This window comes from Mauremys reevesii, linkage group 15 (assembly GCF_016161935.1).
Source record: "Mauremys reevesii isolate NIE-2019 linkage group 15, ASM1616193v1, whole genome shotgun sequence".
In the NCBI taxonomy this organism is placed as follows: Eukaryota; Metazoa; Chordata; order Testudines; family Geoemydidae; genus Mauremys; species Mauremys reevesii.
In genome coordinates, this window is record NC_052637.1 from 24,752,657 (window position 1) to 24,779,150 (window position 26,494).

Genomic DNA, 26,494 nt, shown 5'->3' on the forward strand with positions numbered 1-26,494 from the left:
GATGGTAAAATGCAGCTGTTCAGACATTAGCCAACAGAGAATGAGCAACAAAAGGAAGGAGGAAATCTAAACCAAAAAGGTGGATTACACTACAAATAATTAAAAGCTCCCTCCCCGATCATTTTTCATGGCAAAAAAATAATATATATATAAACATGAATCTTTTCCCATCGTGAAGGCATGCTTCCTAATGACAGTAGCATCAAAGCTAAAGTTCACATGAAACAGGAGGGTAGAGTAAAAGCTAAACTCATTTCCTTTCAAAGGTGATTTGCAGTTCTTAATACAAACACTCTTTACTTCAGCAGTAGGGGAAGACAGGGCATGGGGAAGGTCCCTTTTAGTATAATGCAAAGTTTGTTTTTTGTTATTTTATACTCCAAAAAGTAGAAATAGAAACTTCGCAGAAAAAGTATGCAAGATATTAAACTAATCAGAACTTCATAGGTCAGTTCCACAGAGGTGCTATGTCATCTGTAACATAAAAACAGACCTGGAATAATTTACATTCTCAAGAATCAAAGAACAGCCTGATCAACAGCCTTGAACCAGCTCTCTTCAGTTTGGAAAACACATGAAAGCACCAATCACAATAGGTCTCTGCGTAGATCATAACACCCTACTTCACCCCTTTATTTATTTTTATATGACGTCATTTAGTCTTGCCATTTTAATATCCTGATATTTGTTTCTGGATCTATTTCAGAGTTTTAACTGCCTTCAATTTCAATTACTAGTGTAGGGCCACAAGCTTCTCAAAGAAGTCACTTAAAATAATCTCACCGAAGAGATGACAGGAAACTTAGCTGTCCATACAGAGCTTAAAGATCCATGCACGGAAGGCATTATAGAAGCTCAAACTATTACTACTAATGAGCAGCGAGAAAATAAAGCAACCACCGTAGAGAAAGGGGCAGCACAACTGAGGGCTACAAATAGGCCATGTACTCATTTAACAGGAGCATTGTGAGGTTTAATGTTTGTAAAGAACTCTGAGATCCTTGGCTAGATGCTGCTACATAGAATTACAAAGCTATATTGCTGACAAGACTGAAGTCACTGACAACAACTGGCAACAAAGATGTCTATCAGTCTCCAAGAGCCATTTTTCCATCCTCATGTTTTATTAATCCCAATCATACACTAGTGCAGGAGTACCCTCAAAATAGGTCCAAGGTGAAGAGAATTCTTATGCACTACTGATCAGATGAGTGTTGTCAAATCTTATTCTGGATATCTCCAAAGCAGTGAGGAGCAATGTTGGGATATACATTCAAAATCAGTTTCCACAGATGTAAAATCCATGTGTCTAACAGATGTTGAAAGCAATAAAATCAACTTTTTTAAAGAGAAGAACCCCTACATATCACCTGTACATTGTACTTACTCAGTAGGGTTTTTTTGTGGAAAATTAAGGGCTAGGAAATGAAATACTGTAGGACAAAAGTAAAAAAGTAAAACAATCTTAGGAATTTTATTTGATGAACTATAACAGAGGTAGGCAACCTGCAGCATGTGAGCTGATTTTCAGTGCCACTCACACTGCCCAGGTCTTGGCCACTGGTCTGGGTGGCAGGTCGGGCTCCAGGCACCAGCGCAGGAAGCAGGTGCTTGCAGCGGCCAATGAAAAGGGGTGGCACGTCCGGGTCTTTGGCAGCGGGTCCGTTAGTCCCTCTCGGAGGGAAGGATCGGCCACCGAATTGCCACCGAAGAATGAAGCGGCGCAGTAGAGCAGCCGCCAAAGTGCCGCTGATCGCGGCTTTATCTTTTTTTTTTTTCCCCTCTCTTCACCGCTTGGAGTGGTAAAAAAACTGGAGCCAGCCCTGCTGGGGGGTGGAGGGGGCTCTGCATTTTAATTTAATTTTAAATGAATCTTTTAAAATATTTTTAAAACCTTATTTACTTTACATACAACAATAGTTTAGTTATATATTTATAGACTTACAGAGAGAGACCATCTAAAAATGTTAAAGTGTATTACTGGCATGCGAAACCTTAAATTAGAGTGAATAAATGAAGACTCGGCACACCACTTCAGAAAGGCTGCTGACCCCTGAACTATAACAACAGTTATGGTACTACTGTGCAGTTCTAACACTAGAGAGATACTGTGATCCTCTGGAGAGGGCACCAGACTGGTAGTTAGGAGATCTGATTTGTATTCTTGGTTCTGCCACAGACTGGATGTGAGGCATTAGCCAAATCGCTTAACTCTGAACATTTGTTTCCTCAGGTATAAAACAGAGGATAAAGGACTTTGATCTATGTTTGAAAAGTATATAAATGCTATACATTACTATTAGAATAATAAAATATTGCTACTCAAAAATCTGTGTCCAGGATAACATAAATGATACATAACTATAACATATTTAACAAGCTGTTTCCTTTGCTGGTTTGGAGAACTAAAAGAGTATAGAGTTTTGCTGACTTTTGAAATAACATTTTATTTTAGGAAACTAAGTTTATGTCACAAACACTTTGCCAGATAAGTTATGGACTGTATCCACATTGCTACCTCAATGCTTTTAATATGAGATTGACAAGAACCACTGCTAAACTTAAAGACAAGGAGATCAGAAAGAATAATATTGATAAGGCTTGGAGATAGGATTTTCTTTTAAATATTTAATATATTCATTGTAAAATTCCACCATACCCTAAAATACAGAATGGTTCATATCAATATGAGATAAAAATGGAAACAGACAATACAGAAAATATTGATTACAAAAAGATACCATCACTAGAATCTATTTTACCTTCTTTTGGTGATAGATTTAAGTTTAACTTAAACTTGCTGTCCATAGACCACAAGCAAGTGTTCAGTAGACTATCTGCAGACCACAGTTCGAGAATTTCTGTTCCAATTGTATCTCAAACTGTGGTCTGAGAACTCCTAGTAGTCCACAGAACATTTGCTTGTGGTCTATCGACAGCTAGTTCATCACATGGTGCTGGCTCCTTATTTCTAGCAGCAAAATGTGATTAAAAAGAAACTAAAAATGACACAGGTATATTAAGTGATCTGTGGGATAACAATGTGGAAGGAAGGTGTCCATGAGACCAATCTTTGTTTAAAATGTGGACCACACTATGAACAAGATTGAGAACTCTGAATCAGAGAATCTGCATGAAACTGAAAAGTTGCCAATAGTACCTGTAAGTTTGATTTTGGACAAACGTGCCAAAATTCCTGGTAAATCATCCAGTTGTAGCTTCATTTCTTTCCATTGTTTTTCTTCTTTGGATTCTGCTCCTATGGCTGTTGCCAAGTCTTCTACAATTGCAGCTGAATTTACTGCTTTGAATTCATTTCTGTTCGAAGTCTCAGACGAAGGTGGGTGAAGAGGTGAAACTGGTCTGATCTCATGTATAACTGTTTTTTCTTGACCCAAATGTTTTTTCTCAAGGAAAGGAGGTGCAACTGGATCTGACTTTGGTTTTGCTTGCTGACTGAGGTCTTTGTTGTACTGTGTTACATACTGAATAGAAAAATATATATTAATTTGAGATATTTTTAACAGAAGAGTTAAAAAGCTTTTCCTAACAATAGCTTGCTAATGACAATAGAAATAAATAGTACTATTATATTGTATTGCTATATTTCTTTTATGATTAAAGAAGAGAATTTCATGGTGCTGATATTGTAAAGATAGCCTGCATTTCAAGTGCTCACTTCATTCACAAAGGGGTGTCTGCAATTGCACAAGATACAACAAAAGCAGCTTTCCAATTCACTGCTGCATAAATAACATTAGTTTCTATGTAGGGAATTACTTCAGGTCTAAATAAATTTTCCCTTGCAGTTTTAACTGGAAATATTATTCTTTACTACTTCTTGTTCTAATGTGTTGAGTACTGTTGTTTGTTCTACAAACATTTGCTTCACTTTAAAGCATGTTGTGGATATGTATTGTATGGACATGTGTATATATAATTTAATGTGCAATTAAACTCCAATTATTAAAAGTGTTAGGTGTCTTGCAGTCTTTTAAGATACAGTCAACTGGTTCAATAGCCAAAGAAAGACCTCTAAAAGATAATCCCTTATCCACTAGAAATTATCTCCTTCAACTTAGTTTTCCATCATCAATTCCTAATTTCAGTTTAGTTTCCCTTACCTAGTTTACCTATACCTTTAGAGAATATTTGAAAGAAAAAATATAGAAAGACAAAGATTAGAAGGGTGTTATTGCACATGATGCTTCATTTCTCCCACTGACAACAAAGAGGCTAAGCTGCAATTAAGTTTTATATTGTGTTTTTTGCTGCATTTAAAGCTCCTTTAAAAAGTTTCAGGTAAACAAAAAAGCACTTAGCTTTTCCAACCCCCCAGCTTTCTTGTCTAAAATGTTCCATTTAATATATACCAAGCCAAATATACAAACAAGGTCTAGGTTTTAACAATCTGTGGTGCAATACTTGTACAACTGAGTAATAGAGGTTACTAGAGGAGCTTTCAGGGGTTGGTAGGGAGCTTTTCACCTCTGAATGACTAATCTGAATGCAGCCCAAGTTACTAGCAACAAAAAGTCTGACAGTTTGGTAACCCATATGTGGAATGAGTTATGATCTCACTCTGGTTCCTACTAGACGGATATCCAAAAATACCATCAACATTGAAAGTATCTGGTCCTTTCATGTCAATCACAGCAGACACACCACATAATAGACATAAAGACTGAACTATCATCCCAGCCCTAGAGATGGTCCTTGCAAGTCAGAGTTGCAGCACATGAAAACGGACAGTGAGGAGAATTTTACACCACTACTATTCATTATGCATCTGTTCTGTGAAGAGGAGAGGGATTTCCTTGAGCTGTCCGTGACCGTTATAGCTTTGCAATATAAACAGCTAATGCACTGCCTATTTACATAGTACAGAAAAATTTAACCTATTATCTTAATCTATTCAGGACTTCTCTCAATGAATTAGGACTTAAAGTACAAATTCTGCCTTTCCTTTTGCAGGTTCACTCTATTCCAAATATAAAAATTTAAGAAGCAAGCCTGACTTTACACTTTGCCCTCAAAAACTTTGGTAGAATTAGATCAATATGTTTAAGTTTCAGGATGAATCTTTTAAAAGGAAACACACTACTCCAGAAAATGAGTGCCATATACCACTTGTAATTGGTAAACATTTTAATTTCCTATGTAGCATAAGGCAAAACAGAAAAATAGTCAACAGGGAATTAAGACACTCTCTTCACTTACCATGCGTTTGAGGAAGTTAAGGTGCTGAAATGTAATCCATCTTTTATTGACTACTCCACAATAGTGCATAAACTTGCATGGCATTTGCCGTACTGCTGGTTTCGGAAGGTGCCAGACAAATAATCCTACACAGAAAAGGGAGAATGTTTGGATCTCAATTGTTTCTTCACAGTAAGTATTAGAAGCAAACCCACTGGCAATGCTTACTGTCCTCAGCACCACGCAGCACTCTCTAGGAGGGCTAAGCACAAGCACTACTTAGCTGGTATAGATGGTGAGGGAGCCTACAGGATGTTTGCAGACTAGATAGAGGAGCTGAATATTTTACTTTCCAGCCGCCTCTCAGAGTTAGTCTTATAACTTTTTCCCCTATTCCCACCTCCATATGCTATAAATGTATTTACCGAGACACACATCGGCAACAAGCTGGAACATTTGCTTAGAGCAAGTACTTCACATAAAAATAGCACTAGAGTTAAACAGTCACATTAAGAGGAATTTTATGCCAGCCCTAGTGCATATCTTTATAACTGATCTTAAAAACCTGAGCTAGTCAAGTGTGCCATCTAAAACCACCATAAAAAGGGAGACTTCAGCTTTAACAATATTTATGAATCTGGTGTGTGTGTTTTACACATCCAAAACTACACACGACAAGTCTAAGGACCAATAACTAGAATTGTAGGTTCTGGGGAATATACAACCTCATGATTTCTTTAACAGGAATTCATCATACTGCTGTGCAAGTTACTGAGAAAATAACTACATAACCATTTTTATAACTTGCCATTGACTTGCTATACATAATGAGGATGCTTTTTTAAAGGAACACAAGTAGTTTCTAGGTTTTCATGGCAAAAAAATGTTGTACAAGTGTTATTCAAAAATGCCAGAGAAAGCTTGTTTGCTCTTCTGGACAGGGAGAAAGACTGAGAGTTGGAGGATTTAAATACTTATTTCCAACTTTTAAGCCAAATACCACAGCATGTCACTGCATGAGAGCAAGAAAGAAAAAAGGATGGAGATAGGTGTACTTTATCTCAATTATCATCAAGAATGTTCTGTTGCACCAGTTTTAACCACTGCATATGGCAATTCAGTTGACAAAGCCTTGTTTATTTTAACTAAATTCACCTTTTCCAGACTATGCCTCATTAGTGAATATCTTTGCCATATCAATAACTATTCCTGAGTGAAGGACTCAACATTCCCACTCAAGGCCATAATCTATAATAAGGGTACAACTACTTGCTAAATAATGTTTCTGTATAATGTGTTGCTAAAACTGTTCATTGTACCCCAACTAATATGGGTAAGGATTTTTTTTTCTTTTGCCTCAGGCTATGTCTACACTACCGCGGTAAGTCAACATAAGCTACGCAACTCCACCTACGTGAAAAACGTAGCTTAGGTCGACTTACCGTGGGGTCCACACTATGCTGGGTTGATGGGAGACACTCTCCTGTTGACGTACCTTACTCTTCTCATTTGGGGTAGAGTAGTGGGGTTGACTGGAAACTGATCTGCAGTCAATTTGGTGGGTCTTCACTAGACCCGCTAAATTGACTCCAATGCATCGATCCCCGGAGTGTCCGGGGGTGGAGGTACTGTAAACACAGCCTCAGAATCATTTTAATTCAACCATACATATATCACTAAATAGGCTGGCGTTATTTTAGGAGGCTGAAGTGGTAGAGTTAATCTATAGCAGCAGTTCTCAAACTGGGTCAGGACCCCATTTTAATGGGGTCACCAGGGCTGGCTTAGACTTGCTGGGGCCCAGGGCCAGAGCAGAAGCTTGAGCCCCACCGCCAAGGGCCAAAACCAAACCCTGAGGGCTTCAGCCCTGGGTAGCAAGGCTCAGGTTAAAGGCTCCCTGCCTGGGGCTGAAGCCCTTGGGCTTCAGCTTTGGCCTCCTTGCCCAGGACAGTGGGGCATGGGCTTTAGCTTTGCCCCCTCCCACCCCCACCTGAGGCAGTGGAGCTCAGGCTTCAGTTCTCTCTCCTGGGGTCATGTAGTAATTTTTGTTGTCAGAAGAGCATTGCAGTGCAATGAAGTTTGAGAACCCCGGATCTATAGCACAATCTATAGGCAAACACTGTTCTCAGAGAAAGTCTCTGTTTATGTATTCTCTATTATTTGTACTGCAGTAATACTCAAAATCCTCAGTCATGACTGACATCTCAGTGTACTAGCCCTATATAAACAGAATCCCTCTCCCAAAACATTTATAATCCAACCCCATGATCCTGCAAACATTTATATAACTGAATAACTTTACACAGGTGAGCAGTCTCAGTGGGACTCACCTGCTTAAAATTAAACACATATGTATTTTCAGGATCAAGATGTAAAAGACAAAATGATAAACAGAAGGAGAAAAGATAAAACATACAAGTAGTTACTGTGTGATAAACATCACGTTATTCAGGGTTTCAATATTGTTTTGATTTTTTTAAAACAAACAAATAAGTTTTGTCCAACTGCTCCTCAATCAGTCCAATATTTCCTGTAGGTGTAAAAGCAGAACTCGAGGAAGGATTTAGAAAAAGAGAAAACAGTGGTTTTTTAGGTCAACCTGAAACTGGCAGGTTTCTTGGCAATCCTGCTGTTGCCTACAGATTTGCTAATAGCAGCAGTGAAACTTACTAATGTCATGCTGCTGCTTAAGGCAGCAATGAGACCAGAGGAGCTGTCTGTCTGCAGACGCAGCCAAAGGAAACCACCTCCAATCACATCTGGAAGATTTTCTCTGCCACCCTGAGAATTGTATTAATTTAGTGAAAGATCAGACTCTGTAGGAATTCATGGCCCAGACCCCCCTTTTCAACGGGGGCAGATGTTCATTAAGGATGGGAAGCTCCGAGCCCTACTGTAGGAGAACTAGAGAAAGTCCTTGCAGCCAGTCCAGGCAGCACCAATATGACACACACACACCTGGCTCCACCCTTCCCAGAAGCTGGTCTAATCCCCTGCCCTCAAGGCACTTCCCTGACCGGGACAGCCCGGCTCGCTCCCTGGCCCTCCCGCAGCCCCTGCCCTGAACCGCGCAGGGAGAGGGTACTGCCCCCGGTGGGTACCTGTGAGAGCCCGGGGTGGGCCGCAGCGCCGGGCCGCGCTCATAGCCCGTAGCGGCACCTCCCGCTCCCTTCACCGCCTGGGCGCCGCCATCTTGCCCGGTTCGACCGTCAAACTGCTTCCGGGTCAGCGCTTCCGGGGCGGGGAATATGGGTCACTTGGTGACGGGGCTGCTGCCTCTTGGTACGGAGCAGCGGGGGGGCAGGTAGCCCAGCTAGTATGGGATGGCGGGGCTCCAGGAGCCGGAAGGAGGGGGCGCCCTGGAGCGGGGCTGGGACGGGAGGTAGGGAGGGGGGCGCCCTGGAGCGGGCTGGGACGGGGGCGCCCTGGCAAGGATAGGGATGGGCGCTTGGTACCCAAGACCGGGAAATGGGAATGCCGGCCTGGTGGGCACTGGCATCCTGTCAGGCAGGGGTGGGGCACTGTGGCGTGGGCGATCACGCCTAGACCCATAATTCACGTGAGAAATTTACTGCGATTTAATTTAAACCTGTTTTTAAACCAGCTTAGTTAATACAAATCCCCTACAGTTGAAGAGTATCTTTTTCAGCTTAGTTAATATCTATTCCTCACTAACCCTGAAAGAAGCCTGGTTAAAAAACAAATAAGAGAGTTCGCACAGCCTTTTACAGCAGTTTAAATAAGCGAGTTTAAAGCCTTGCCTTGTAGACTAGAGAGTTCTCTTCTTCATCTGCTGGTGGGGGGAGAATAGAAAAAAAATACATGTCTTAGTTACATTTGAAGTTGGTAGTAAAATAGGAGACCCGTCTACATGGCAGTGAATGTAGAGAAATCATATAAAAAGGAAATGCGAGCAGTGAGAAGCACATGGAGCAGATAAAAGGAGACTCAGCCTGGGAAGATGCAAGGATGTGGAGAAAAGTTATCCAAAACATAGGGACTGTATATTACCCTGTACAGTGCTTAGCACAATGGGGCCCAGTTTTTGGTGGGTCCCTAGGCACTTCCGCAATAAACATGGTTAATAAAATCTTCACTGGGAAAGAGAGACTTGGAAAGCAGTATAGCTGAAAGGCCTAAGGCAACAGAAAATTAAATATAGTAATTATTAGAAACATGGGTATGGTAACAAATAAAATATGTTTTATACGACACACACATACACGTGTGTAACATCATAAAAACCCAACCAAATATCCAGGATTGCTGCTACTGTGTTGTTTTGAGCTGATGTCTAAGTGAAATGGATGTAACTGCTGAACACTAGCATATTTGTTAAGAGAATAAATGGGATGATAACACATAGTTTTATTTTATATAACATTAATGATAAATGCATTTCATTCTTGCCTCCCTGCACTTGCTGAGTTCCTTTGAACAGCCAGTGCAGATGTTCTCTGCCTCCCGCTCCTGAAAAACCGACAACTGATGAACAGATACTGTACACAACTAAAGTGCACACCTCTATATCTTTGGCTGAACCCCATACTGTGCATCCTAGCAAAAGTCAAGTGGCTCCAAACCCCAGTGTTTTGCAGGGGCTCCACTATACATAGAATATTGGACTCCATTTTGTACACATTGGTTCAATATCTATATCTATTTTATGAGAGAATTGTCTAACACAGTGGTCCCCAACCTTTTTTGTCTGGCACCTGCCAGAGGACAAGCCACGGAGGACTGTGGCGGCGGACGAGCATCTGCTGAAATTTCCGCCGACAAGCGGCAACGTCAGTAGGCATTGCCGCTGAAATGCCGCTGACAAGTAGCATCATCCAGAGGTGTTGCTGCCGAAATACCGCTGAAAATCGGCGGCAACGCCTCTGGATGACGCAGCTTGTCAGCGGCATTTCAGCGGATGCTCGTCCAATGGCCAGTACGCAGGTGCACTTAGACACCACATTGGGGACCCCTGGTCTAACAGTTCATACAAAATGAGTGCCAGGTCACCTTTCCAGCAAGTTTTGCCTTTGTATCCACCTATCACTGCTGAAGGCAAGAATTACTTTAGCGCATTATATAGTTTGCTGGGGTAATGATGTGTGCAATGGGTTCCCCCCTGGGGTGCCACCTGAAACTGGGGTACCACTGAGCTCCCTGACCCATCAGCTCGGGCTCCCACTCACACTGTACTGCTGTGACAGGTTGCTAAGCCCTCCAGCCTGCACTTTCACCAGCATTCACACTGGTAGGGACACACCCAGCTGCAGTTACAAGCAGGCTTTCTAACCATCAGCTTCCCACCCTGGGACCCCAGAGCAGTACCCTCCTGCCCTGGTCAAATCTGGCCAGTATATGGGTTTAATACCCAGACCGCCTCTCCCTCAATGTGAAGAGAACAATGCACACGTGTGGTAACCAAGCAGAGATTTTCCCCCAAGCACTCCAGTCAGAGATCACTAGTTTAGATAAAAACAAAAACTATTATTAAACTACAAAAATAGATTTTAAGGGATTGTAAGTGATAGCAAACAGATCAAAGCAGATTACCTAGCAAAAACAAAATATACTAGATAGATTGGATATGAATAGCAGATTCTCACCCTAAGAGATGATACAAGTAAGCTGCAGATTCTTAAGGGGCAAGCTTCACTTGCTTTACAGCTTGGAATCCTCAGGTGTTTCATACACAGGCTAGAAATCCCTTTAGCCTGGGTCCAGCACTTCCTCCAGTTCAGTTTGTGTTCCTCAGGTGTTTCCAGGAGTCTTCTTGTGTGGGGTGTGAAGAACCCCAGATGATGTCACTCCCTGACTTATATAGCTTTTGCATATGGCAGGAGCCCTTTGTTCCCAAAGCTTGGTTCCCAGACCAGTCTGTGGAAAAATACTGACATCCCAAGATGGAGTCCAGCATCATGTGGCCTGCTTACATGTCCTTATAGAGTGGTAGCAGCCATCATTCTCAGGAAGGCTCACCAGGTGATTGATAAGCTTCTCCTAAGGCCTATTGTTCTTTCTAATGGCCCATTACCCTGCATAGGCCCTTTACAACCAGCTATTTAGACTGAAAGCATCTTGTCTAGTGGGCATTACCCAGGTGTACGGATACAAAGTCAGTATTTATAACTTCAGATACAAAACTGATTCATCCATACAAATAGGATAATCATATTCAGCAAATCATAACCTTTTCAGTGAGACATCTCACATGACCCATCTTGCATAAAATGCATCATAATGATAACCATATCATAATATCACTATGAAGAATATCAGGTGCAGTGTCACAGTGTGATTAGTAGTTGCAGCATAAAGCTTGGTGTAAAAGCTGCATTACAAACAGCCCACAAGGTGCAAGTAAGAGTTCTGGGCGGGATCTCAAGCTTATGACTCATGAAGACGCCTCTAAAGTCCTACAACCTTCCCTGCTCACAGCATTACCAGTGGACTGCTTGCCTCCTTTATCACTGTATTTTCCTTGTCCACATCCCTAGACTCATCATCAGTAAATGTTGCAAGTTTACACTCCGTCTGTGGTAGTGTGGTAAGAGAGTGCACTGGAATTTGAAGAGGTGACCACATCACGTTCCCTAAAGCAACTGAGCAATGCATGTTCAAAAGCATTTTTTGCTTGGGGGTGGGTGGTGGTGTCCAACTGATGACGGTTTAGTCAGGGAGTTGTGAGGCAGGTGGGAGCGTCTACATTTACGCTGGCGCAAGAGTTTAGACTTGGATACCAAGCAGGTAGTTGCTCTGACTTCCTGGTGGAGGACAAAAAGGAAGCTGGGAACTCTGAATAACCTTTTTTCCAGCCTGGAGTCTGTTGGTTATTCTCACATTCCTGAAATCATAGAAAGGATGAAGTGTTGAAATGAGTCTCTGTCGAGAGGTAGTTGGAAAGACTTTTTACAGTTGTAGGATAGATAAGGAAGAGTAATAATTTTTCAGACTAATAAAAGGTCTTTAGTATAATTCTCCTGTGTATATATAAAGTATTTTTTCTTATGTTTGATTGTGTGTATACATTAAACCTTTGGTTGGTAAATCCGTTATCTGTAGATAATTAACCTTTTGTTTTTGTTAGCCTGATGAATGATCTTGTTTTTAATCATATTTTCTTTCACCTTGTGTTGGCTATAATGATCTAAGACAATAGTTCTCAAACAATTTCATATCTGAAAGCCATGGGTAAAATTTTCAAAATCACCAAAGTGATTTAGGAGCCTGTGTACCTTTTCAAAAGTCACAGAAACTGAGGAGCCTAAGACTTATTGAAAGTCAGTGGGACTTACATGCCTAAATCATTTTTTAAAATAAGACTTAGGCTCTTAAATCACGTAGGCACCTTTGACAAATTTACCTCCAGGAACTGATGTTCATGGGATTTGGGCTCCTAAATTCCTAAGTTACTTTTAAAAATAGAACTTGGGTGCCTAAGTCACTTGGGTGCTTTTAAAAATGTTACTCAGTATCTTAAGATACAGCTCTTCCTATGGACCATTTCCATCCTAACGCTGGGCTACACTATCGTTCTTGGTTCCATGAAAAAGTCATGTTAGGGCATTATTCAGGAGCTAAGATGGAAACAAACTCAATTTAATGCAGTGAATGTACCCCCAGTTTGTAACATTTATTTCCAGACTGTTTAATGTCTCTCTCTTAGAAGTAGGACTTCATATTTATTAGGAATGTATCTTGTTACCATGTGACCCGACTGTTCTACTTACTCCATGTCACTTTGAAGTTTGGGTCTGTCTCTCTCTGTGTTTGCAACTCTCTGCTTTTTGAGTCTTCCACAAATTTATCACAGTTACCTTTTCAGAAAAGAACACCCAGAAAAGAAACACATGAAACAGCCAAACAGGGTGTAGAGAGATGGTTGGTTTTAGTTCAGTTGATTAAAAAAAAAAAAAAAGTCTGGTCTGGGTTATGTAGGACAAGGCACTCTTTGAGGTACTCAGATCTCAGTCCATTAAATGCCTTGTAGAGCACATCCAAGATTTAGGACCTGATTTTCCATGGCCCTGTACCTTGTGTTGTAAGTTATACTATGGCAAAGTGGGTGTAAAGTGCTAGTATTCTAATTAAGAAGCATTGTACTTCCAGATGCTTGGACACAGGGGAAATGATGAAAAATTTCTCCTGATGAAACTATGAGGATAATTTTAGGTAGGCAGAACATAATACCCAAAATTGGAACTTGACCAACTCTTGCAAAAACACCTTAGGATTTTTAATGGGCATGAGCATCAGGCCCACAGTGTTATATCTAATCTGAAAGACACTTCTGCTGAATACTGCACAGATTACATGGCTGGCTACTTTGGGTCTGGTCCTACAAGGTGCTGAACACTTCCAAGAGGTGCTGAGTACTCTCATTCCCAATATTAAAATGGAGGCCATTAGGCATTTGTAGCCAGCACTCACCACCTTGCAGGCTCAGATCCTTAGAGCCACTTTGTAAAAACTCAGCTATAAATGCATCTGCCGCATGTTTTTCAGTGTACCACTTGGAGTGGATTAAAGTAGAATCCTGTACTGCTGCTAGAGTTCAAGGTCAAACATCATTTCAGGGATAGGCTCTGATTTTTGAGGCATCTATAATTTTCCTAGCTAATTGCTAAGATGGGCAACTGTTTTTGCATGTATTTTTGTCTCTGTGCAGTTATAAAATAAACAACACGCCCTGAGGTACATTTTCAGGGTGATGCGAGGGGGGGTGGATTTAACCACGCGACTCCCATTAACGTTAATTATAGAGCACATATTAACAGCGTTATACGATCCTTTTTCCTATTAACACAATCATAAATTTGACTGGTGGTGCTTAATTAGATCTCAGCAGCAGAATGCAATTGCTGGATACAATAAAGGGCACATTCATGGAGATGGTCCATTATTATTTTCCATTAATCTTCGAATCTCTCCCACTCTTGCTCCTGAGATATCATACCAACAAGGATCCTTGCAAGACAGATTTGTTGTCAGAAAATGATTTAAAGACCTACTGTAAAAATATTATATTTTGCTTGCTTCATGGAATATGTCATTGATGTTGTAACTCCACAGAGACTTGATGTACTTTCAGATAGGGAACTTTTAAGACCTAGTGTAATATAAATAGGATGGCGTCCTGCTGTTATTCTGGTAACCTTTACAGATCATTTCAGAACTATAACTACCATGTAATTTAGTGAAGTAATATAACATGGTAAGCTGTGCTGTAGCTCTGCACAGTTCCAGAACCAATCTGTCTGGGACCCCACTATGGCACACCAATGTGGGATTCAGACCCAAAATGAAGGTCACAAGGCATATTAGAAACCCAGAAGAAGAAGATGAGAAAAACCAAGGTGCCACAAAGCCCAAAGGTCCAGCTCCTCAAAGATATTTAGGCTCCAGTTAGGAGTCTAAAAACCTTTGAAAGCGGGTTTGGCGCAGAGCCTCAATCCCTGGAAATGGATTGTGTGCTGTGTGCCACCTGATCTGAACAGAAGATCCAGCTGAATACTCCAGAGGGAGGTGGAACAGTGCCAAGTCCCAGCCAAGCTGCCTGTAGGGAAAATACCTCCCCAGTTAGGCCCTGATCCAGCTCCTACTGAAGTCACTGGGAAAACTCCAGCTGATGGTAATGGGCATTGAATTAGTTACTGCCGTTACTTAAAATGATGTTCATTTTTCCCTGAGCATAAATGCAATTTCCCATCATTTCTGTCTCGTGAGTCAGCATCCCTGATGTTTACATCAGAGGGAGTCAGGTAACAGGAGATTTATGAGAGGCAAAGGTAAAGCATGGGTCTAAAATGAAAAACTATTGATACCTATGAAGCTTTACAGAGATCCACGTTCCAGGTTAATCAGCACATGTGCTGCGTCTGGAAGACAATTTGGAGTCATTACCAGGGCTTAAATTCTCATAGAGTATTTCCAGGAGCCTCTGCAGTAGGTGCCAGTGCTTGGGGCTTCTGCCCCACAGGTTTGAAAATATTTACCATAGCTCTGCTCCGGACATGAGCTGAATGTAAGCCCTGGTCATTACAGAGGAAGAGGCACAGGAACTGATACCATTTTGTCAGGGGCGGCTCTAGACATTTCGCCGCCCCAAGCACGGCGGCATGCCCCGGGGGGCGCTCTGCCGGTCGCCTGTCCCGCGGCTCTGGTGGACCTCCCGCAGGCGTGCCTGCGGAGGGTCCACTGGTCCCGCAGCTTTGGTGGACCTGTAGGCACGCCTGCGGGAGGTCCACCGGAGCCCTGCCTGCCGCCCTCCCAGCGACCGGCAAAGCACCCCCCGCGGCATGCCGGCCCAAGCATGTGCTTGGCGTGCTGGGGCCTGGAGCCACCCCTGCATTTTGTAGTAGCTCAAGCTTCCATGTGGTGTTCAAGGGTAGCCCTTGTAATGTATCTATCAGTCTATAAGCAGTGACGCTTCCAGTAGCTTAGTTCAAGTAAAAAAAAAAAAAACCCAAGCATTTCCCTGTACAGGTGTTGTGTATTTCCTTGTCAGGCATTTCCCTGGTATACATTCAGCCATGATCAAATTTGCAGATGACACCTAAATTGGTGGAGGAGCGAACACACAGGTGAATAGAAGCGAACAGCAAAGTGACTTGGAACGAACAGAGCATGAAGAGATTGACTCCTAATAAAAGTGGCAGAGCAAACAATCCAGATCCATGGGGAAAGTCCAGATTCACATTAAAGCAAGTGTATTTCCATTGTCCCTTTTGCACTTGCCCTAACCTTGCTTTTACATCAAAACAAATGTAACCTTTTGCCCCTTAAACAAGATTCTAGATGCTGGTCATTAAGCGTTTCCATCAGACTATAGCCTTGCAAATGGCACTCTTTAAGCGGGAGGTCCCCTGAGTCTGTGCCCTTCGACTGAGAATCAGGAGCTGGGTAGCCTCCAGCCACCATTCTTTTTCTACGTCTCACAGGTTGATGGTTTCCCCTCTCTCTGATGATGTATTTGAAATTCCCAAAACTGGCTAGAACTCAATAGCTCTGATAAAAACAAGGTTATCTAAGAGCAGGGAGAAAAATCATGAAAAGTAAAGAAATAGTTTACATAACATCTCTTCTTTAACTTAGCAAAGTAATTTCTTTCATGCCTTCTAACCAGCTGAGGAAGAGAACAGTGTGTATATAAAGTACACACCCTCCCTTACTGATGTGGCTGTCATTTGTTTAGATCCCACACCGTGGTAAGACTCACTTTCTAACTAGTTTCTCTCCCTGGCTAGCAGTTTTTTCTAAGCTACACAGTGGGGCCTCTGTCTCCCTCTACAATAAACTGCATTCCCCAGAGCTCTAGCTGGTAGAGTTGGTTCTGATCTGACCATTCCTTGATCCCATCTGTCTTCTAGGTCTTATCTGGCAGGGTGAAGTCCAATGCCACAGCACGCTAACCTCAAGGACTTGGAGATTAAGCTTCCCCATCATCTCTGGCTACCCTCACATAGAGCTTGATTAGTCAGTATGGTTCCCAACTCCTGCCATCCGTTCCTTGGCTTGTCAGGTTATCACTTCAATCCCTCTCTCCTCATTCCCTCAACGTGGGCTATTTACTGCCCTGAACTGTGCCCAGTTAACCTCCTCCAAAGTGTCTGCTTACTTGGCTGATGCTGCAGCCTGCACTGGACTGCTCATTTGCTCATGGTTCCATGGATTCAGCTCTTCTTTTTGCCACTTTCTTATCATTGAGATTTCCCCTTTGCTTATCTTGATGGGCTGTTTCTTGAAAGTCTCATAAGTCATCTTGCTCTGTATCTTTCCTAGCCTCACCCCAGAAAGAAAATAACAAATGGATTTTCTCTTATTTTTCTCTCTCCTGTATCTTCCAACTGCTCCAGCGTTTCAAGTCTCACCATCGCCATATCCCAGGTTTGACACCACTTTCACCTTTTGCCCCTTGCACATTGTTTTTGTCCCTGCTCATTGTCACAGCAAGCACACTAGTGGGTACAGAGGTTTTGTGGGGTTGGAAGGGGGGGGTGTCCACAAGATTATTTCAATCTTAAGAAATGGTCCAAGACCTGAAAATATTTGAAAACCATTTCACCATAGCAATAGTGCCCTGGATGATTGTTTCCCCTCTTTCTACAGCAGTGGAAGAACACAACTGTCATAAAACTGTAACCCAGTCGATATAGCGGGCGTTCCTACAGTGATACAAATAGGACTGCAAGAGTTGAGCCAAAACCAGGGAAAGCTGCGAAGAATCATTTGGCAGCTGCCTGTTCTGTTGTCCAATATGACGTGATGGTGCAGCACAAACACTTCATGAAATTTACAAAATAATATTTTATAATTAAATGTAATGTGCTGGTTCAGGAGTTTCAGGTAGTTTAGATAAGCTTCAGGTAACCAACTGTATTTCAGGATGTTGAACTGCACCATCTTAAAACAATTGAAAAACTCACTTTGACTTAAGTGGAAGTTGGATCAGGCCCCCATATGAGGTTCCCTCATCCCTTATTAACTGTTCACCAAATGACTAAGGTGGGGAGAGGTCATTCCTCAACCGTTTCAGCACAAAGCACAGTTGAAGATCTATCTGAGGAAAGACTTCACTGGAGGCTTTAAAGAGCCAGGTCTGGTTTACATGCGAGACTTGTGCCCTCCCTAATGGTGAGACTGAGGGCTTTTCAGCACAGCTATCATCAGTCCAGTACTGCAATTTATTTGTCTCACAGACAATGATTTTCCAACAATTTTCCCATTCTGCCTTTTTGTTACTTTTTCTTTCTTTCTTTCTCTTTCTCTCTTTCATTTGAGCCCTTGTACAAGAAGCACCACAACTTGCTCAATACCAGCTTGTCTGGACAGTTGTTCTGCCCCAGAATTTGTTGAATTCAGCAAAAAATGCCTTAGGCTGTCATGGCAGCAGCACCAAACACTATATAAGTGCAAATGACTGACTTGCAAGGGTAACAGCACTCCTGAGCCTTGTAATTATGCATACTGATGCTATTCTATAACTGATCTAGGGATTTCATAAATTATTCTTTTAATAGTTCGGAGAACACCTAAAGTCAGATTAGGGAAAGCTTTAGTGCTTACTTAGTCTGCTGAAGTGACATTGTTTCAAATAGAGACCTGTTAGGGCTGGGAAGCAGACTTGCTGTTACAGAAAACTTAGCTTTGCCCCACTGCCTGCCCACTTGTTCAAGGGTGGGGGGTAACCAGGCATGCAGCATCTGCTTATTTCTGAGCACCTGCCTCTAATAAGGCCTTGTCCACACTACAAAATTAAGTTGACTTAAGTCGATGTACAGCCACTGCAGTAATTAAAAGGGTGGTTTGTGTCCACACTTGCTCCTTCTGTCAGTGGTGTGTGTCCTCACCAGGACCATTTCCGCCGACTGATGTGGCGCATTGTGACACTGACAGCTGGAGCCAAGTAGCCCTGTGTCTGACAGGTTCAGCTGTAGGCCTGGGCTCACAGCTGGTCCATCCCCCACTAATCCCTGCACTGATAGCCCAAGCTCTCAGCTGGGTATGGGCTCACAGCTGTAAGCCGCCACCCAGCCTCACCCCAGGCTGACAAACCCTCAGCTGGCACCAGGCTCAGTAGGGAGCCTACCAGCAGTGAAATTGACATTCTTGTCAGTTTCTTTTTATTTGAGCTCCAGCTGTCAGCCTCCCAGGGCTCACAGCTGGAGACCTTGAGCTCCCTGGCTGACAGCCAGAGCCAGAGAGGAAAAGTGAAGTAATAGCATCAGTGAAACTGACAATAATGTCAATTTCACTACTGGTAGGCTCCCTCCTGTGAAATTGAGCCTGGTGTGGGCTCACAGCTCACAGGCTGTCAGCCCCAGGGGTAGGAGGGGAGAGCTCTGCTGTGAGTCCACTGTCGCCTCCCAGTGAGGGATTTGGGCATGGGGGAGAAGATGAGCTGGGAGGGATGGCAGGGAGAGTCCGAGTGGCAGCCAGGTTTGTGCTATCCTTCCACCGGAGGCGGCAGTGAGGTTCCGGGTTGTCAGCGCTGGGGCAGGGTTGGGGGTTCACAGATGTCAGTCCAGCTTGGGGCTGACAGCCAATGTAAGTAACATTGTATGTCTATAGAGAGACACAGCATCTCCCTAATTACATCGACATAAGCACTACGCTTCTCATGGAGATGGGATTATTATGTTGGTGTAGTGTGCCCCTTACTTCAGTGGAAGCAGCACTAGAGTGTAGACACTGACATAATTAGGTCAACATATGCTGCCTTAGGTGGACTATCTCTGTAGCATAGACCAAGCGTAAGATTTGGGTAGCCTGGGCAAGAAGGTAAAGTGAGTTCTTACTCCCCCATCCCAGAGTGTAATCTAAGTCACCATGGACTCTCCCACCCCTGCCACACCCTTCCCATTTATTTCCTAAGTCTCTAGCTCTATTGATAAAGTGTCCTTGTTCCTTCTTCTAGCAGCCTAAAGTAATTTCTTGCACCCTGCAAGGTGTCATTTCTGCATTAGCAAACCATTGACCGATCCTTCAAAACTCAGAGTATCAGGCAGTCCCGAAACCATGCAAACAAATACCTGCCTTACTAGAATCATTCTGACAGGAATCGCAACGGGAAGAGATTTGTTTTCCCTTGTTACTTTTTGTATATTCAAGTTTGTTTTCTTAATAATAAATGCAGGGCTTCCCCTTATATATATATATATATATACACATACATGCAGACACGTAAACAAGCTGAATTCTGATGTTCTTCATCTAACTATTGAGGTGCAAAAAGAGCTCAGGAGACATTGGCATAATGAATAGTCACTCTCCAAATGGGATTCTGCCAGGAAATGCAGTGTGTGTATATTCCCTGACTGACTTGATTGTAGGGGTGTCATTACCTGATGTTTCAATGGGCAGTTTTATCCCAGCAGCACCTGTCTCTTCAATCCCCGTTTTACATATAGGAAACTGAGGCAAAGAGAGGCTCAGTGACTTGCCCAAGGTCATGTAGGCAGTCTGTGGCAGAGAAGGGAACTGACCCTGGGTCTCCCATCTCCCTGACCAGTGTCTCATCCACTGGGCCATTCTTCCTTCCCTGGAAATATACTACCAGAAAGCGGAGGTATATATTTTGTTTCAGGGAGCGCGAGCTAAGCAGCCTATAGAAAAGTCCCGATGAGATTCAAAACAGGTCAGACTTTTTTTTAAAAAAAGACAAATTTAAGACATCACTAAATTATCCCTTCTGCACCTGTAGAGACAAAGTATGATTCTTCAGATGTAGGGCCTGATTCTCACTGAAGCTTCTTTACATCAATCTGGCACTGTAAAAGAGCCTTAAGGTGGTTGTAAGTGTACTCTGAACCCGCATTATGGCTCATTTACACTGCAGTGTAAAGAGGCCTGAGTATAAATGAGAATCAGGCTCTTGATGTTATCTGAACTCCCACAGTATATTTTAAATGGGCTGACTCCTCTTGATAGTTCCATATTCAAAGAGTTAAGTTTTGCAAACATGCTTAGCTGGTAATGTACAGCATGTGCATCCCTAGGGCGGTTTTCATAGTCCATCAGGCACTTGTTAACACACTAACCCATTCATTTTTTTTTTTGATGAATTTGTAGTGTGTTGGCCACAAGCCAGAAGCTGAGCTGGGAACAATATTTATTTATAGCTACACACAATAATTCATGTCTGCCCAAATCTTGGACTTTCCACTAATCCACGCAGTATTTCAAAACATTTGCAGTTCTCTCAACCGATTAGCATTGGCTTTGCTTGGCTCGCTGTAGTGGAAAGAAACACTAGACACTGAATGCTACTGAATGCTTTGATTCACTGATAGAGGGTGAAGTTTCTTTGCTGGCTGTTCTATCAGGCCATAATTTTAAGATTCTTCGGAGGTGTAAAGAGGTCTGTTTTGTGCCTTTGTGAGTAATACTCTATGGTTAGTGCTTGTTTTGCCAGAGAAGGGCTTTTCTTCCTGAGGCGTTCCAAAGTTTGTGCTGCACAAGGGATGACAGTTTTGTGTGCCACTGAAACAAGCCAGCAGGCTGTGAACACTACTTCTTTGGGAGTCTGATTCTGTAGGTACGTCTACACTACGGGACTATTCCGAATTTGCATAAACCGGTTTTGTAAAACAGATTTTATAAAATCGAGTGCGCGCGGCCACACTAAACACATTAAATCGGTGGTGTGCGTCCATGGTCCGAGGCTAGCGTCGATTTCTGGAGTGTTGCACCATGGGTAGCTATCCCGTAGCTATCCCATAGTTCCCACAGCCTCCCCCGTCCCTTGGCATTTCCGGGTTGAGATCCCAGTGCCTGATGGGGCAAAAATCATTGTCGCGGGTGGTTCTGGGTAAATGTCGTCAGTCACTCCTTCCTCTGGGAAAGCAACGGCAGACAAGCATTTCGCACCTTTTTTCCTTGGATTGCCCTGGCAGATGCCATAGCATGGCAATCATGGAGCCTGTTTTGCCTTTTGTGACTGTCACCGTATGTGTACTAGATGCCGCTGACAGAGGCGATTCAGCAGCGCTACACAGCAGCATGCTTTTGCTTTTGCATGACAGCAGAGATGGTTATCAGCCATACTGCACCATCTACCAATCCATAAATTGGTAATAAGATGGGCATGGCTACCAGTCCTTTTGCACTGTTCCATTTGCTGCTGTCATAAGTGCCCCTGGCTGCTCTTAGCCAGGGGTGCAAAAGCCAAAATTGGGAATGACTCCCTGAGTCAATCCCTCCTTTTTGGTATCTAAAAATAGAATCAGTCCTGCCTAGAATATGGGCAAGTGTACTAGAGAACCACTGTATCAGAGAACCAGAGAGCACAGCTGCTCTGTGTCAGATCCTGCAGAAATTATGAGCTGTATGCTATTCACAGGGGGTGCTCCTGCAACAGCCCCACCTGTTCATTTCATTCTTCCCCCAGCCTTCATGGGCTACTGTAGCATTGTCCCCCCACTTGTGTGATGAAGTAATAAAGAATGCAGGAATAAGACACAGTGACTTGTTAGTGAAGGCAGCCTCCAGCTGCTATGATAGTCCAGACAGGACAGTAAGGAGTGTGTAGGAGAGGAGCCCAGCATCCCTCTGCTAGTTCAGGGGCACTTGAATCTTTTCTTTACACATGAAGGGTGGGGGCTGATGGAGCTCAGCCCCCTGTTGCTATGACGATGATGGATATCAGCCATACTGCACCATCTACCAGGAAAAATTAGGACCAGGCGCCCTTGATCGACCTGACCGATGCTAGTACGCATGGTTACCAGGCCTTTTGCACTGCCCCATGTGCCAATAGGCTGATGATGACGATGGGTATCAATCTTATTGCACCATCAGCCACCCATGGCGGGGGGGGAGCAAGGATGTTGGTGTTGAGTGCTGCACCATCCCGTCTATCTGCAGCATTCAGTAAAGATAGGGTGACATGTAAAACAGTCAAGAGAGGATTGTTTTCCTTTCACTTCTGGGGTGGGTGGGGGTGCGTAAATTGCCTAGCTATGCCCTGACCCACCGCGGACACTGTTTTTGACCCTAGAAGCATTTGGAGCTCAGCCAAGAATGCAAATGCTTTTCAGAGACTGCAGGAACTGTGGGATAGCTTGAGTCCTCCAGTCCATGAGCATCCATTTGATTCTTTGGCTTTCCGTTACGCTTGTCACGCTGCAGTGCGCTGAGTCCCTGCTATGGCGTCTGTCTGGAGATTTTTTAAAAAGGATTCTGAATTTCATCTTCTGTAACGGAGCGCTGATAGAACGGATTTGCCTGCCCTTACAGTGATCACATCCGCATGGTCCGTGCTGGAGCTCTTTCTTTATTTTGATTTCGGACTGCATCGCCACCCGTGCTGATCGGAGCTCCACGCTGGGCAAACAGGAAATATTCAAAAGTTCGCGGGGCTTTTCCTGTCTACCTGACCACTGCATCCGAGTTCAGATTGCGGTCCAGAGCGGTCACTGCTGCACTGTGGGATAGCTCCCGGAGGCCAATACCGTCGATCAGTGTCCACACTAACCCTAATCCGATATGTTAATACCGATACTAGCGTTACTCCTCTTGTTAGGGAGGAGTACAGAAACCGGTTTAAAGAGCCATTAAAATCGATATATGGTGCCGCCTAGTGTAGACGGTTGTGGCGTTAAATCGGTTTAACGCTCCTAAAACCGATTTAAACGCCTAGTGTAGACCAGGCTTCTAAATAAGCAAGTACCATTTGGAGAAGAGGCTACGCTCTGGCTTTGTGGACACTAAGGAATCAATGAAATCAGCTTGAGGGACCAAGGAGAACTTTCAGAGCAGTAGTCTCCAGTCATTGCGTTACACTAGGCAGGACATAATACATGGCGCTTGGGCTGGAAAGAACTGTACAGCAGTGTGTGAAGCCACGGAAGGGAGATTTAAAAGTACACTCAGTTCTCCAGTTTTCAGGGCGGGAGGGAGGGAGGAAGAAATGAAAGAGAAAAAGGCAAAGGAAAAAATGAATCGTACAGTGCATGATGGGTAGGTATCCCAGTGTGAAACTCGCCGCTGTCCAGCACACTGTCTTTTGGGAAGTTTTGGCAGTGCCTGATGGATTAGAAATGAGTCATGAAGGGGTTACTGAGACTGCGGGGTCAGATTCCCAGCCTGCAACTTTCTCCACCCCATAATGTCATTTCTAGTCCATAATTTTGACACCCATTTTGAAAATCCCACAAACCCACTTATTACTGTCCACCATCTCTGACCGAAGCATGGAGCCTGTACAGCTCTGCAATATTGCTATGAGCATTGCAAGTACAGCACGCATGATCCTCTGGTATTTGCAGAGCCACAAGAAGAGCTGCAGGGAACATGACGATTTCCTGAAGGGCAGGTTGCCTGGGCACATTGCAAGAACCAATTCAAGATTGGTGGCAGTGTTCATGGAGCAGCTGTAAATGGGGGACTGCCTCTTCCGGGCTCTTCTGAGCACTGACTGGTGGGATCGCATCATAATACAGGCTTGGGATGATGAGCAGTGGCTGCAGAACTTTCAGCTGTGCAAGGCTCCATTCCTGGATCTGTGTGCAGCGCTCACCCCAACCCTCTAATGCAGGGACACCAGAAAGAGAGCTTCACTGACTGCTGAGAAGCTAGTGGTGATCACACTGTGGAAGCCTGCAACACCGAATTGCTACTGGTCATTGGGAAGTCATTTTGGAGTTGGAAAATCCACCACAGGCGCCATTGTCATGCAAGTGTGCAGGGCCACTAATCATCTTCTACTACTCAGGGCTATGACTCTTGGCAGTGTGCAGAACACAATCGATGGATCTGCACCATGCAGTTCCCATAATGCAGTAGAGATCTAGGTAGCACGTATATCCCTATTTTGGCACCAGACTACCTTACCCCAGAGTATATTAACAGAAAGGGCTACTTTTATATGGTTATACAAGCACTGATGGATCCCTGGAGATGCTTCACTGACATCAATGTTGGCTGGTCAGGGAAGGTGCATGAGGCTCACATCTTTAAGAATACAAGACTGCTCAGAAAGCTACAAGCAGGGACTTTCTTTCCCAACTGGCAGATTATCATTGGGAATGTTGAAATGCCAATAGCGATGTCCAGCCTATCCCTTGCTACACAGGCTGTCCCAAAAACACCAAGGAAAGAGTCAAGTATTGTCTCAGGAGGTGCAAAATGACAGTTGAATGTGCTTTTGTTAGTCTGAAAGGATGCTAGTGTTGTTTGCTCACTAGACTGGATCTCAGTGTGCAAAATATCCCAATGGTTATAGCTGCCTGATGGGTCCTGCCAAATGTCAGTGAAGCAAAGGAGGAAAAGTTGCCACCAGGGTGGAGGTGGAGCGGCTGCCTGCAGAGTTCGGAGAGCCAGCCACAAGGGCTATCAGAAGAGCTCAGTGCAGAGCTATGCGGTTCAGGGAGACTTTGAAAGAGCACTTCAATAGATAGCGCACAGTAAGCCACAGTTACGCATTCTGTCCATCTGGCTCTACAGGTTGGGGTCCTGTTAGCAATTGTGTGGTGTCTGGTACTCCTCTATGACTAGAACACTGACAATTCACCTATTGCTGTACATGTGTGATTATTACACTGTCACGGATCCTGTGATTTGTGTCACAGTGTACAACAATTAAGTGGGTGCTTTTACTACTGCCAAGTATTCTGCAGCATATGGTGGGAACTACTAAAGATTATTTTCTAAACAATCGAGTTTTATTGAGTAACAAACACTTCAAAAATTATGTGCAAGTTAAAAGCAAATCCACTAAAACCTTAATTAATTTATGGAACTGAGCTTAAAGAAGGGGAAGGAACATTTTATGTTCGTTTTAGCTGTACATATATCAGCTGTGGCTCTCACAGATCAGCATATGTGAAGCGGAGACTGTCCTTAATATCCTCCAGGCTGGAGTGGTAGGGGAAGGGTTGCGGCCCCTGATGCCATGTGGGATGTTGAGTATAAGAAGTTGCTATACTGTCAGGGATGGTCTAGATAATACTTAGTCCTGCCATGAGTACAGGGGACTGGACTAGATGACCTCGCGAGGTCCCTTTCAATCCTATGATACCTGGCGAGTTACTGCACACCAGCTTGCTGCTCAGTAACTCGCCTTGTGGAAACTGCTGCACTGCAATGAAAGTGCAGGTTAGCAAGTTACTGCATGGCAAGTTGGCATGCTCTAGCTTCACACCCTGGCTGCCATGCAAGAACTCATTGTGTAGACAAGATAGGCTCTCCATTCCCCTCATAGCCCTTCTCTGCACCTACTCACCACCACAACAGTGACTTCTTTAGGCTTGTTTCTTACAGCAGATGGTCATCTTTTATTAACCCATCCTATGCACACTTACGAACCAGCTGTATTTTTTCAAAACAGGCCAAGATTACTTATTCATACGCTAGTCTAGGTCTTTATGGCCACATTTTCATTTCCAGCAGACCTTTAACAATTTTCCCTGCAGTCCATGTTCACACATTGAAAACCAAACTTGGAAAAAAATTGGCCTTAAAATATTAGTCTTGCAGATGAGAGCAAAGTTTAAGACAAAATTAATTTATGTGAGAAAGTTTTGAAGGAGTTGCATCATTAATGGCAACTTTATCTGACCTGAATTTCACTACTGCATGGCTTACATCTCTCAGGAGACCTGCAGTAGTTTAGCATTAAGGAAGTTTTCTGAGCATTTTAAATCCTCATAAAAGTTCTTTTCAGAATTGTGCTACAAACAAATCCTTCTTTTATCATAAACTTTTCCCCTGTCTTATTTCACTGTATTTTGTGTTATTTTAAAAATATAGTTTAATACTTGTTCAAAGTACGGGAAACCAAAGTCTTATAAGGTTGGGA

The 26,494-nt window shown here is 43.3% G+C and overlaps 1 protein-coding gene across 6 annotated transcripts in view; it reads right to left on the reverse strand.

Annotated features, from left to right (window-relative positions):
- The window catches only part of LOC120383687 (protoheme IX farnesyltransferase, mitochondrial), a 196,451-nt gene that overhangs the window by 151,408 nt on the left and 18,549 nt on the right, over window positions 1-26,494 (reverse strand). For 4 of the 6 annotated variants that reach the window (XM_039501856.1, XM_039501857.1, XM_039501854.1 and 1 more), the window contains 2 exons: window positions 5,221-5,345; window positions 3,161-3,485 (listed from right to left, as the gene is read on the reverse strand). In XM_039501856.1, the coding sequence (XP_039357790.1) occupies window positions 3,161-3,485; window positions 5,221-5,304 (409 nt within the window). In that variant the 5' untranslated portion in view covers window positions 5,305-5,345. Of the gene's footprint in view, window positions 1-3,160; window positions 3,486-5,220; window positions 5,346-8,300; window positions 8,457-10,802; window positions 10,826-26,494 lie in introns of those variants that run through there. The other 2 variants (XM_039501858.1, XM_039501852.1) reach the window with 2 other exon arrangements.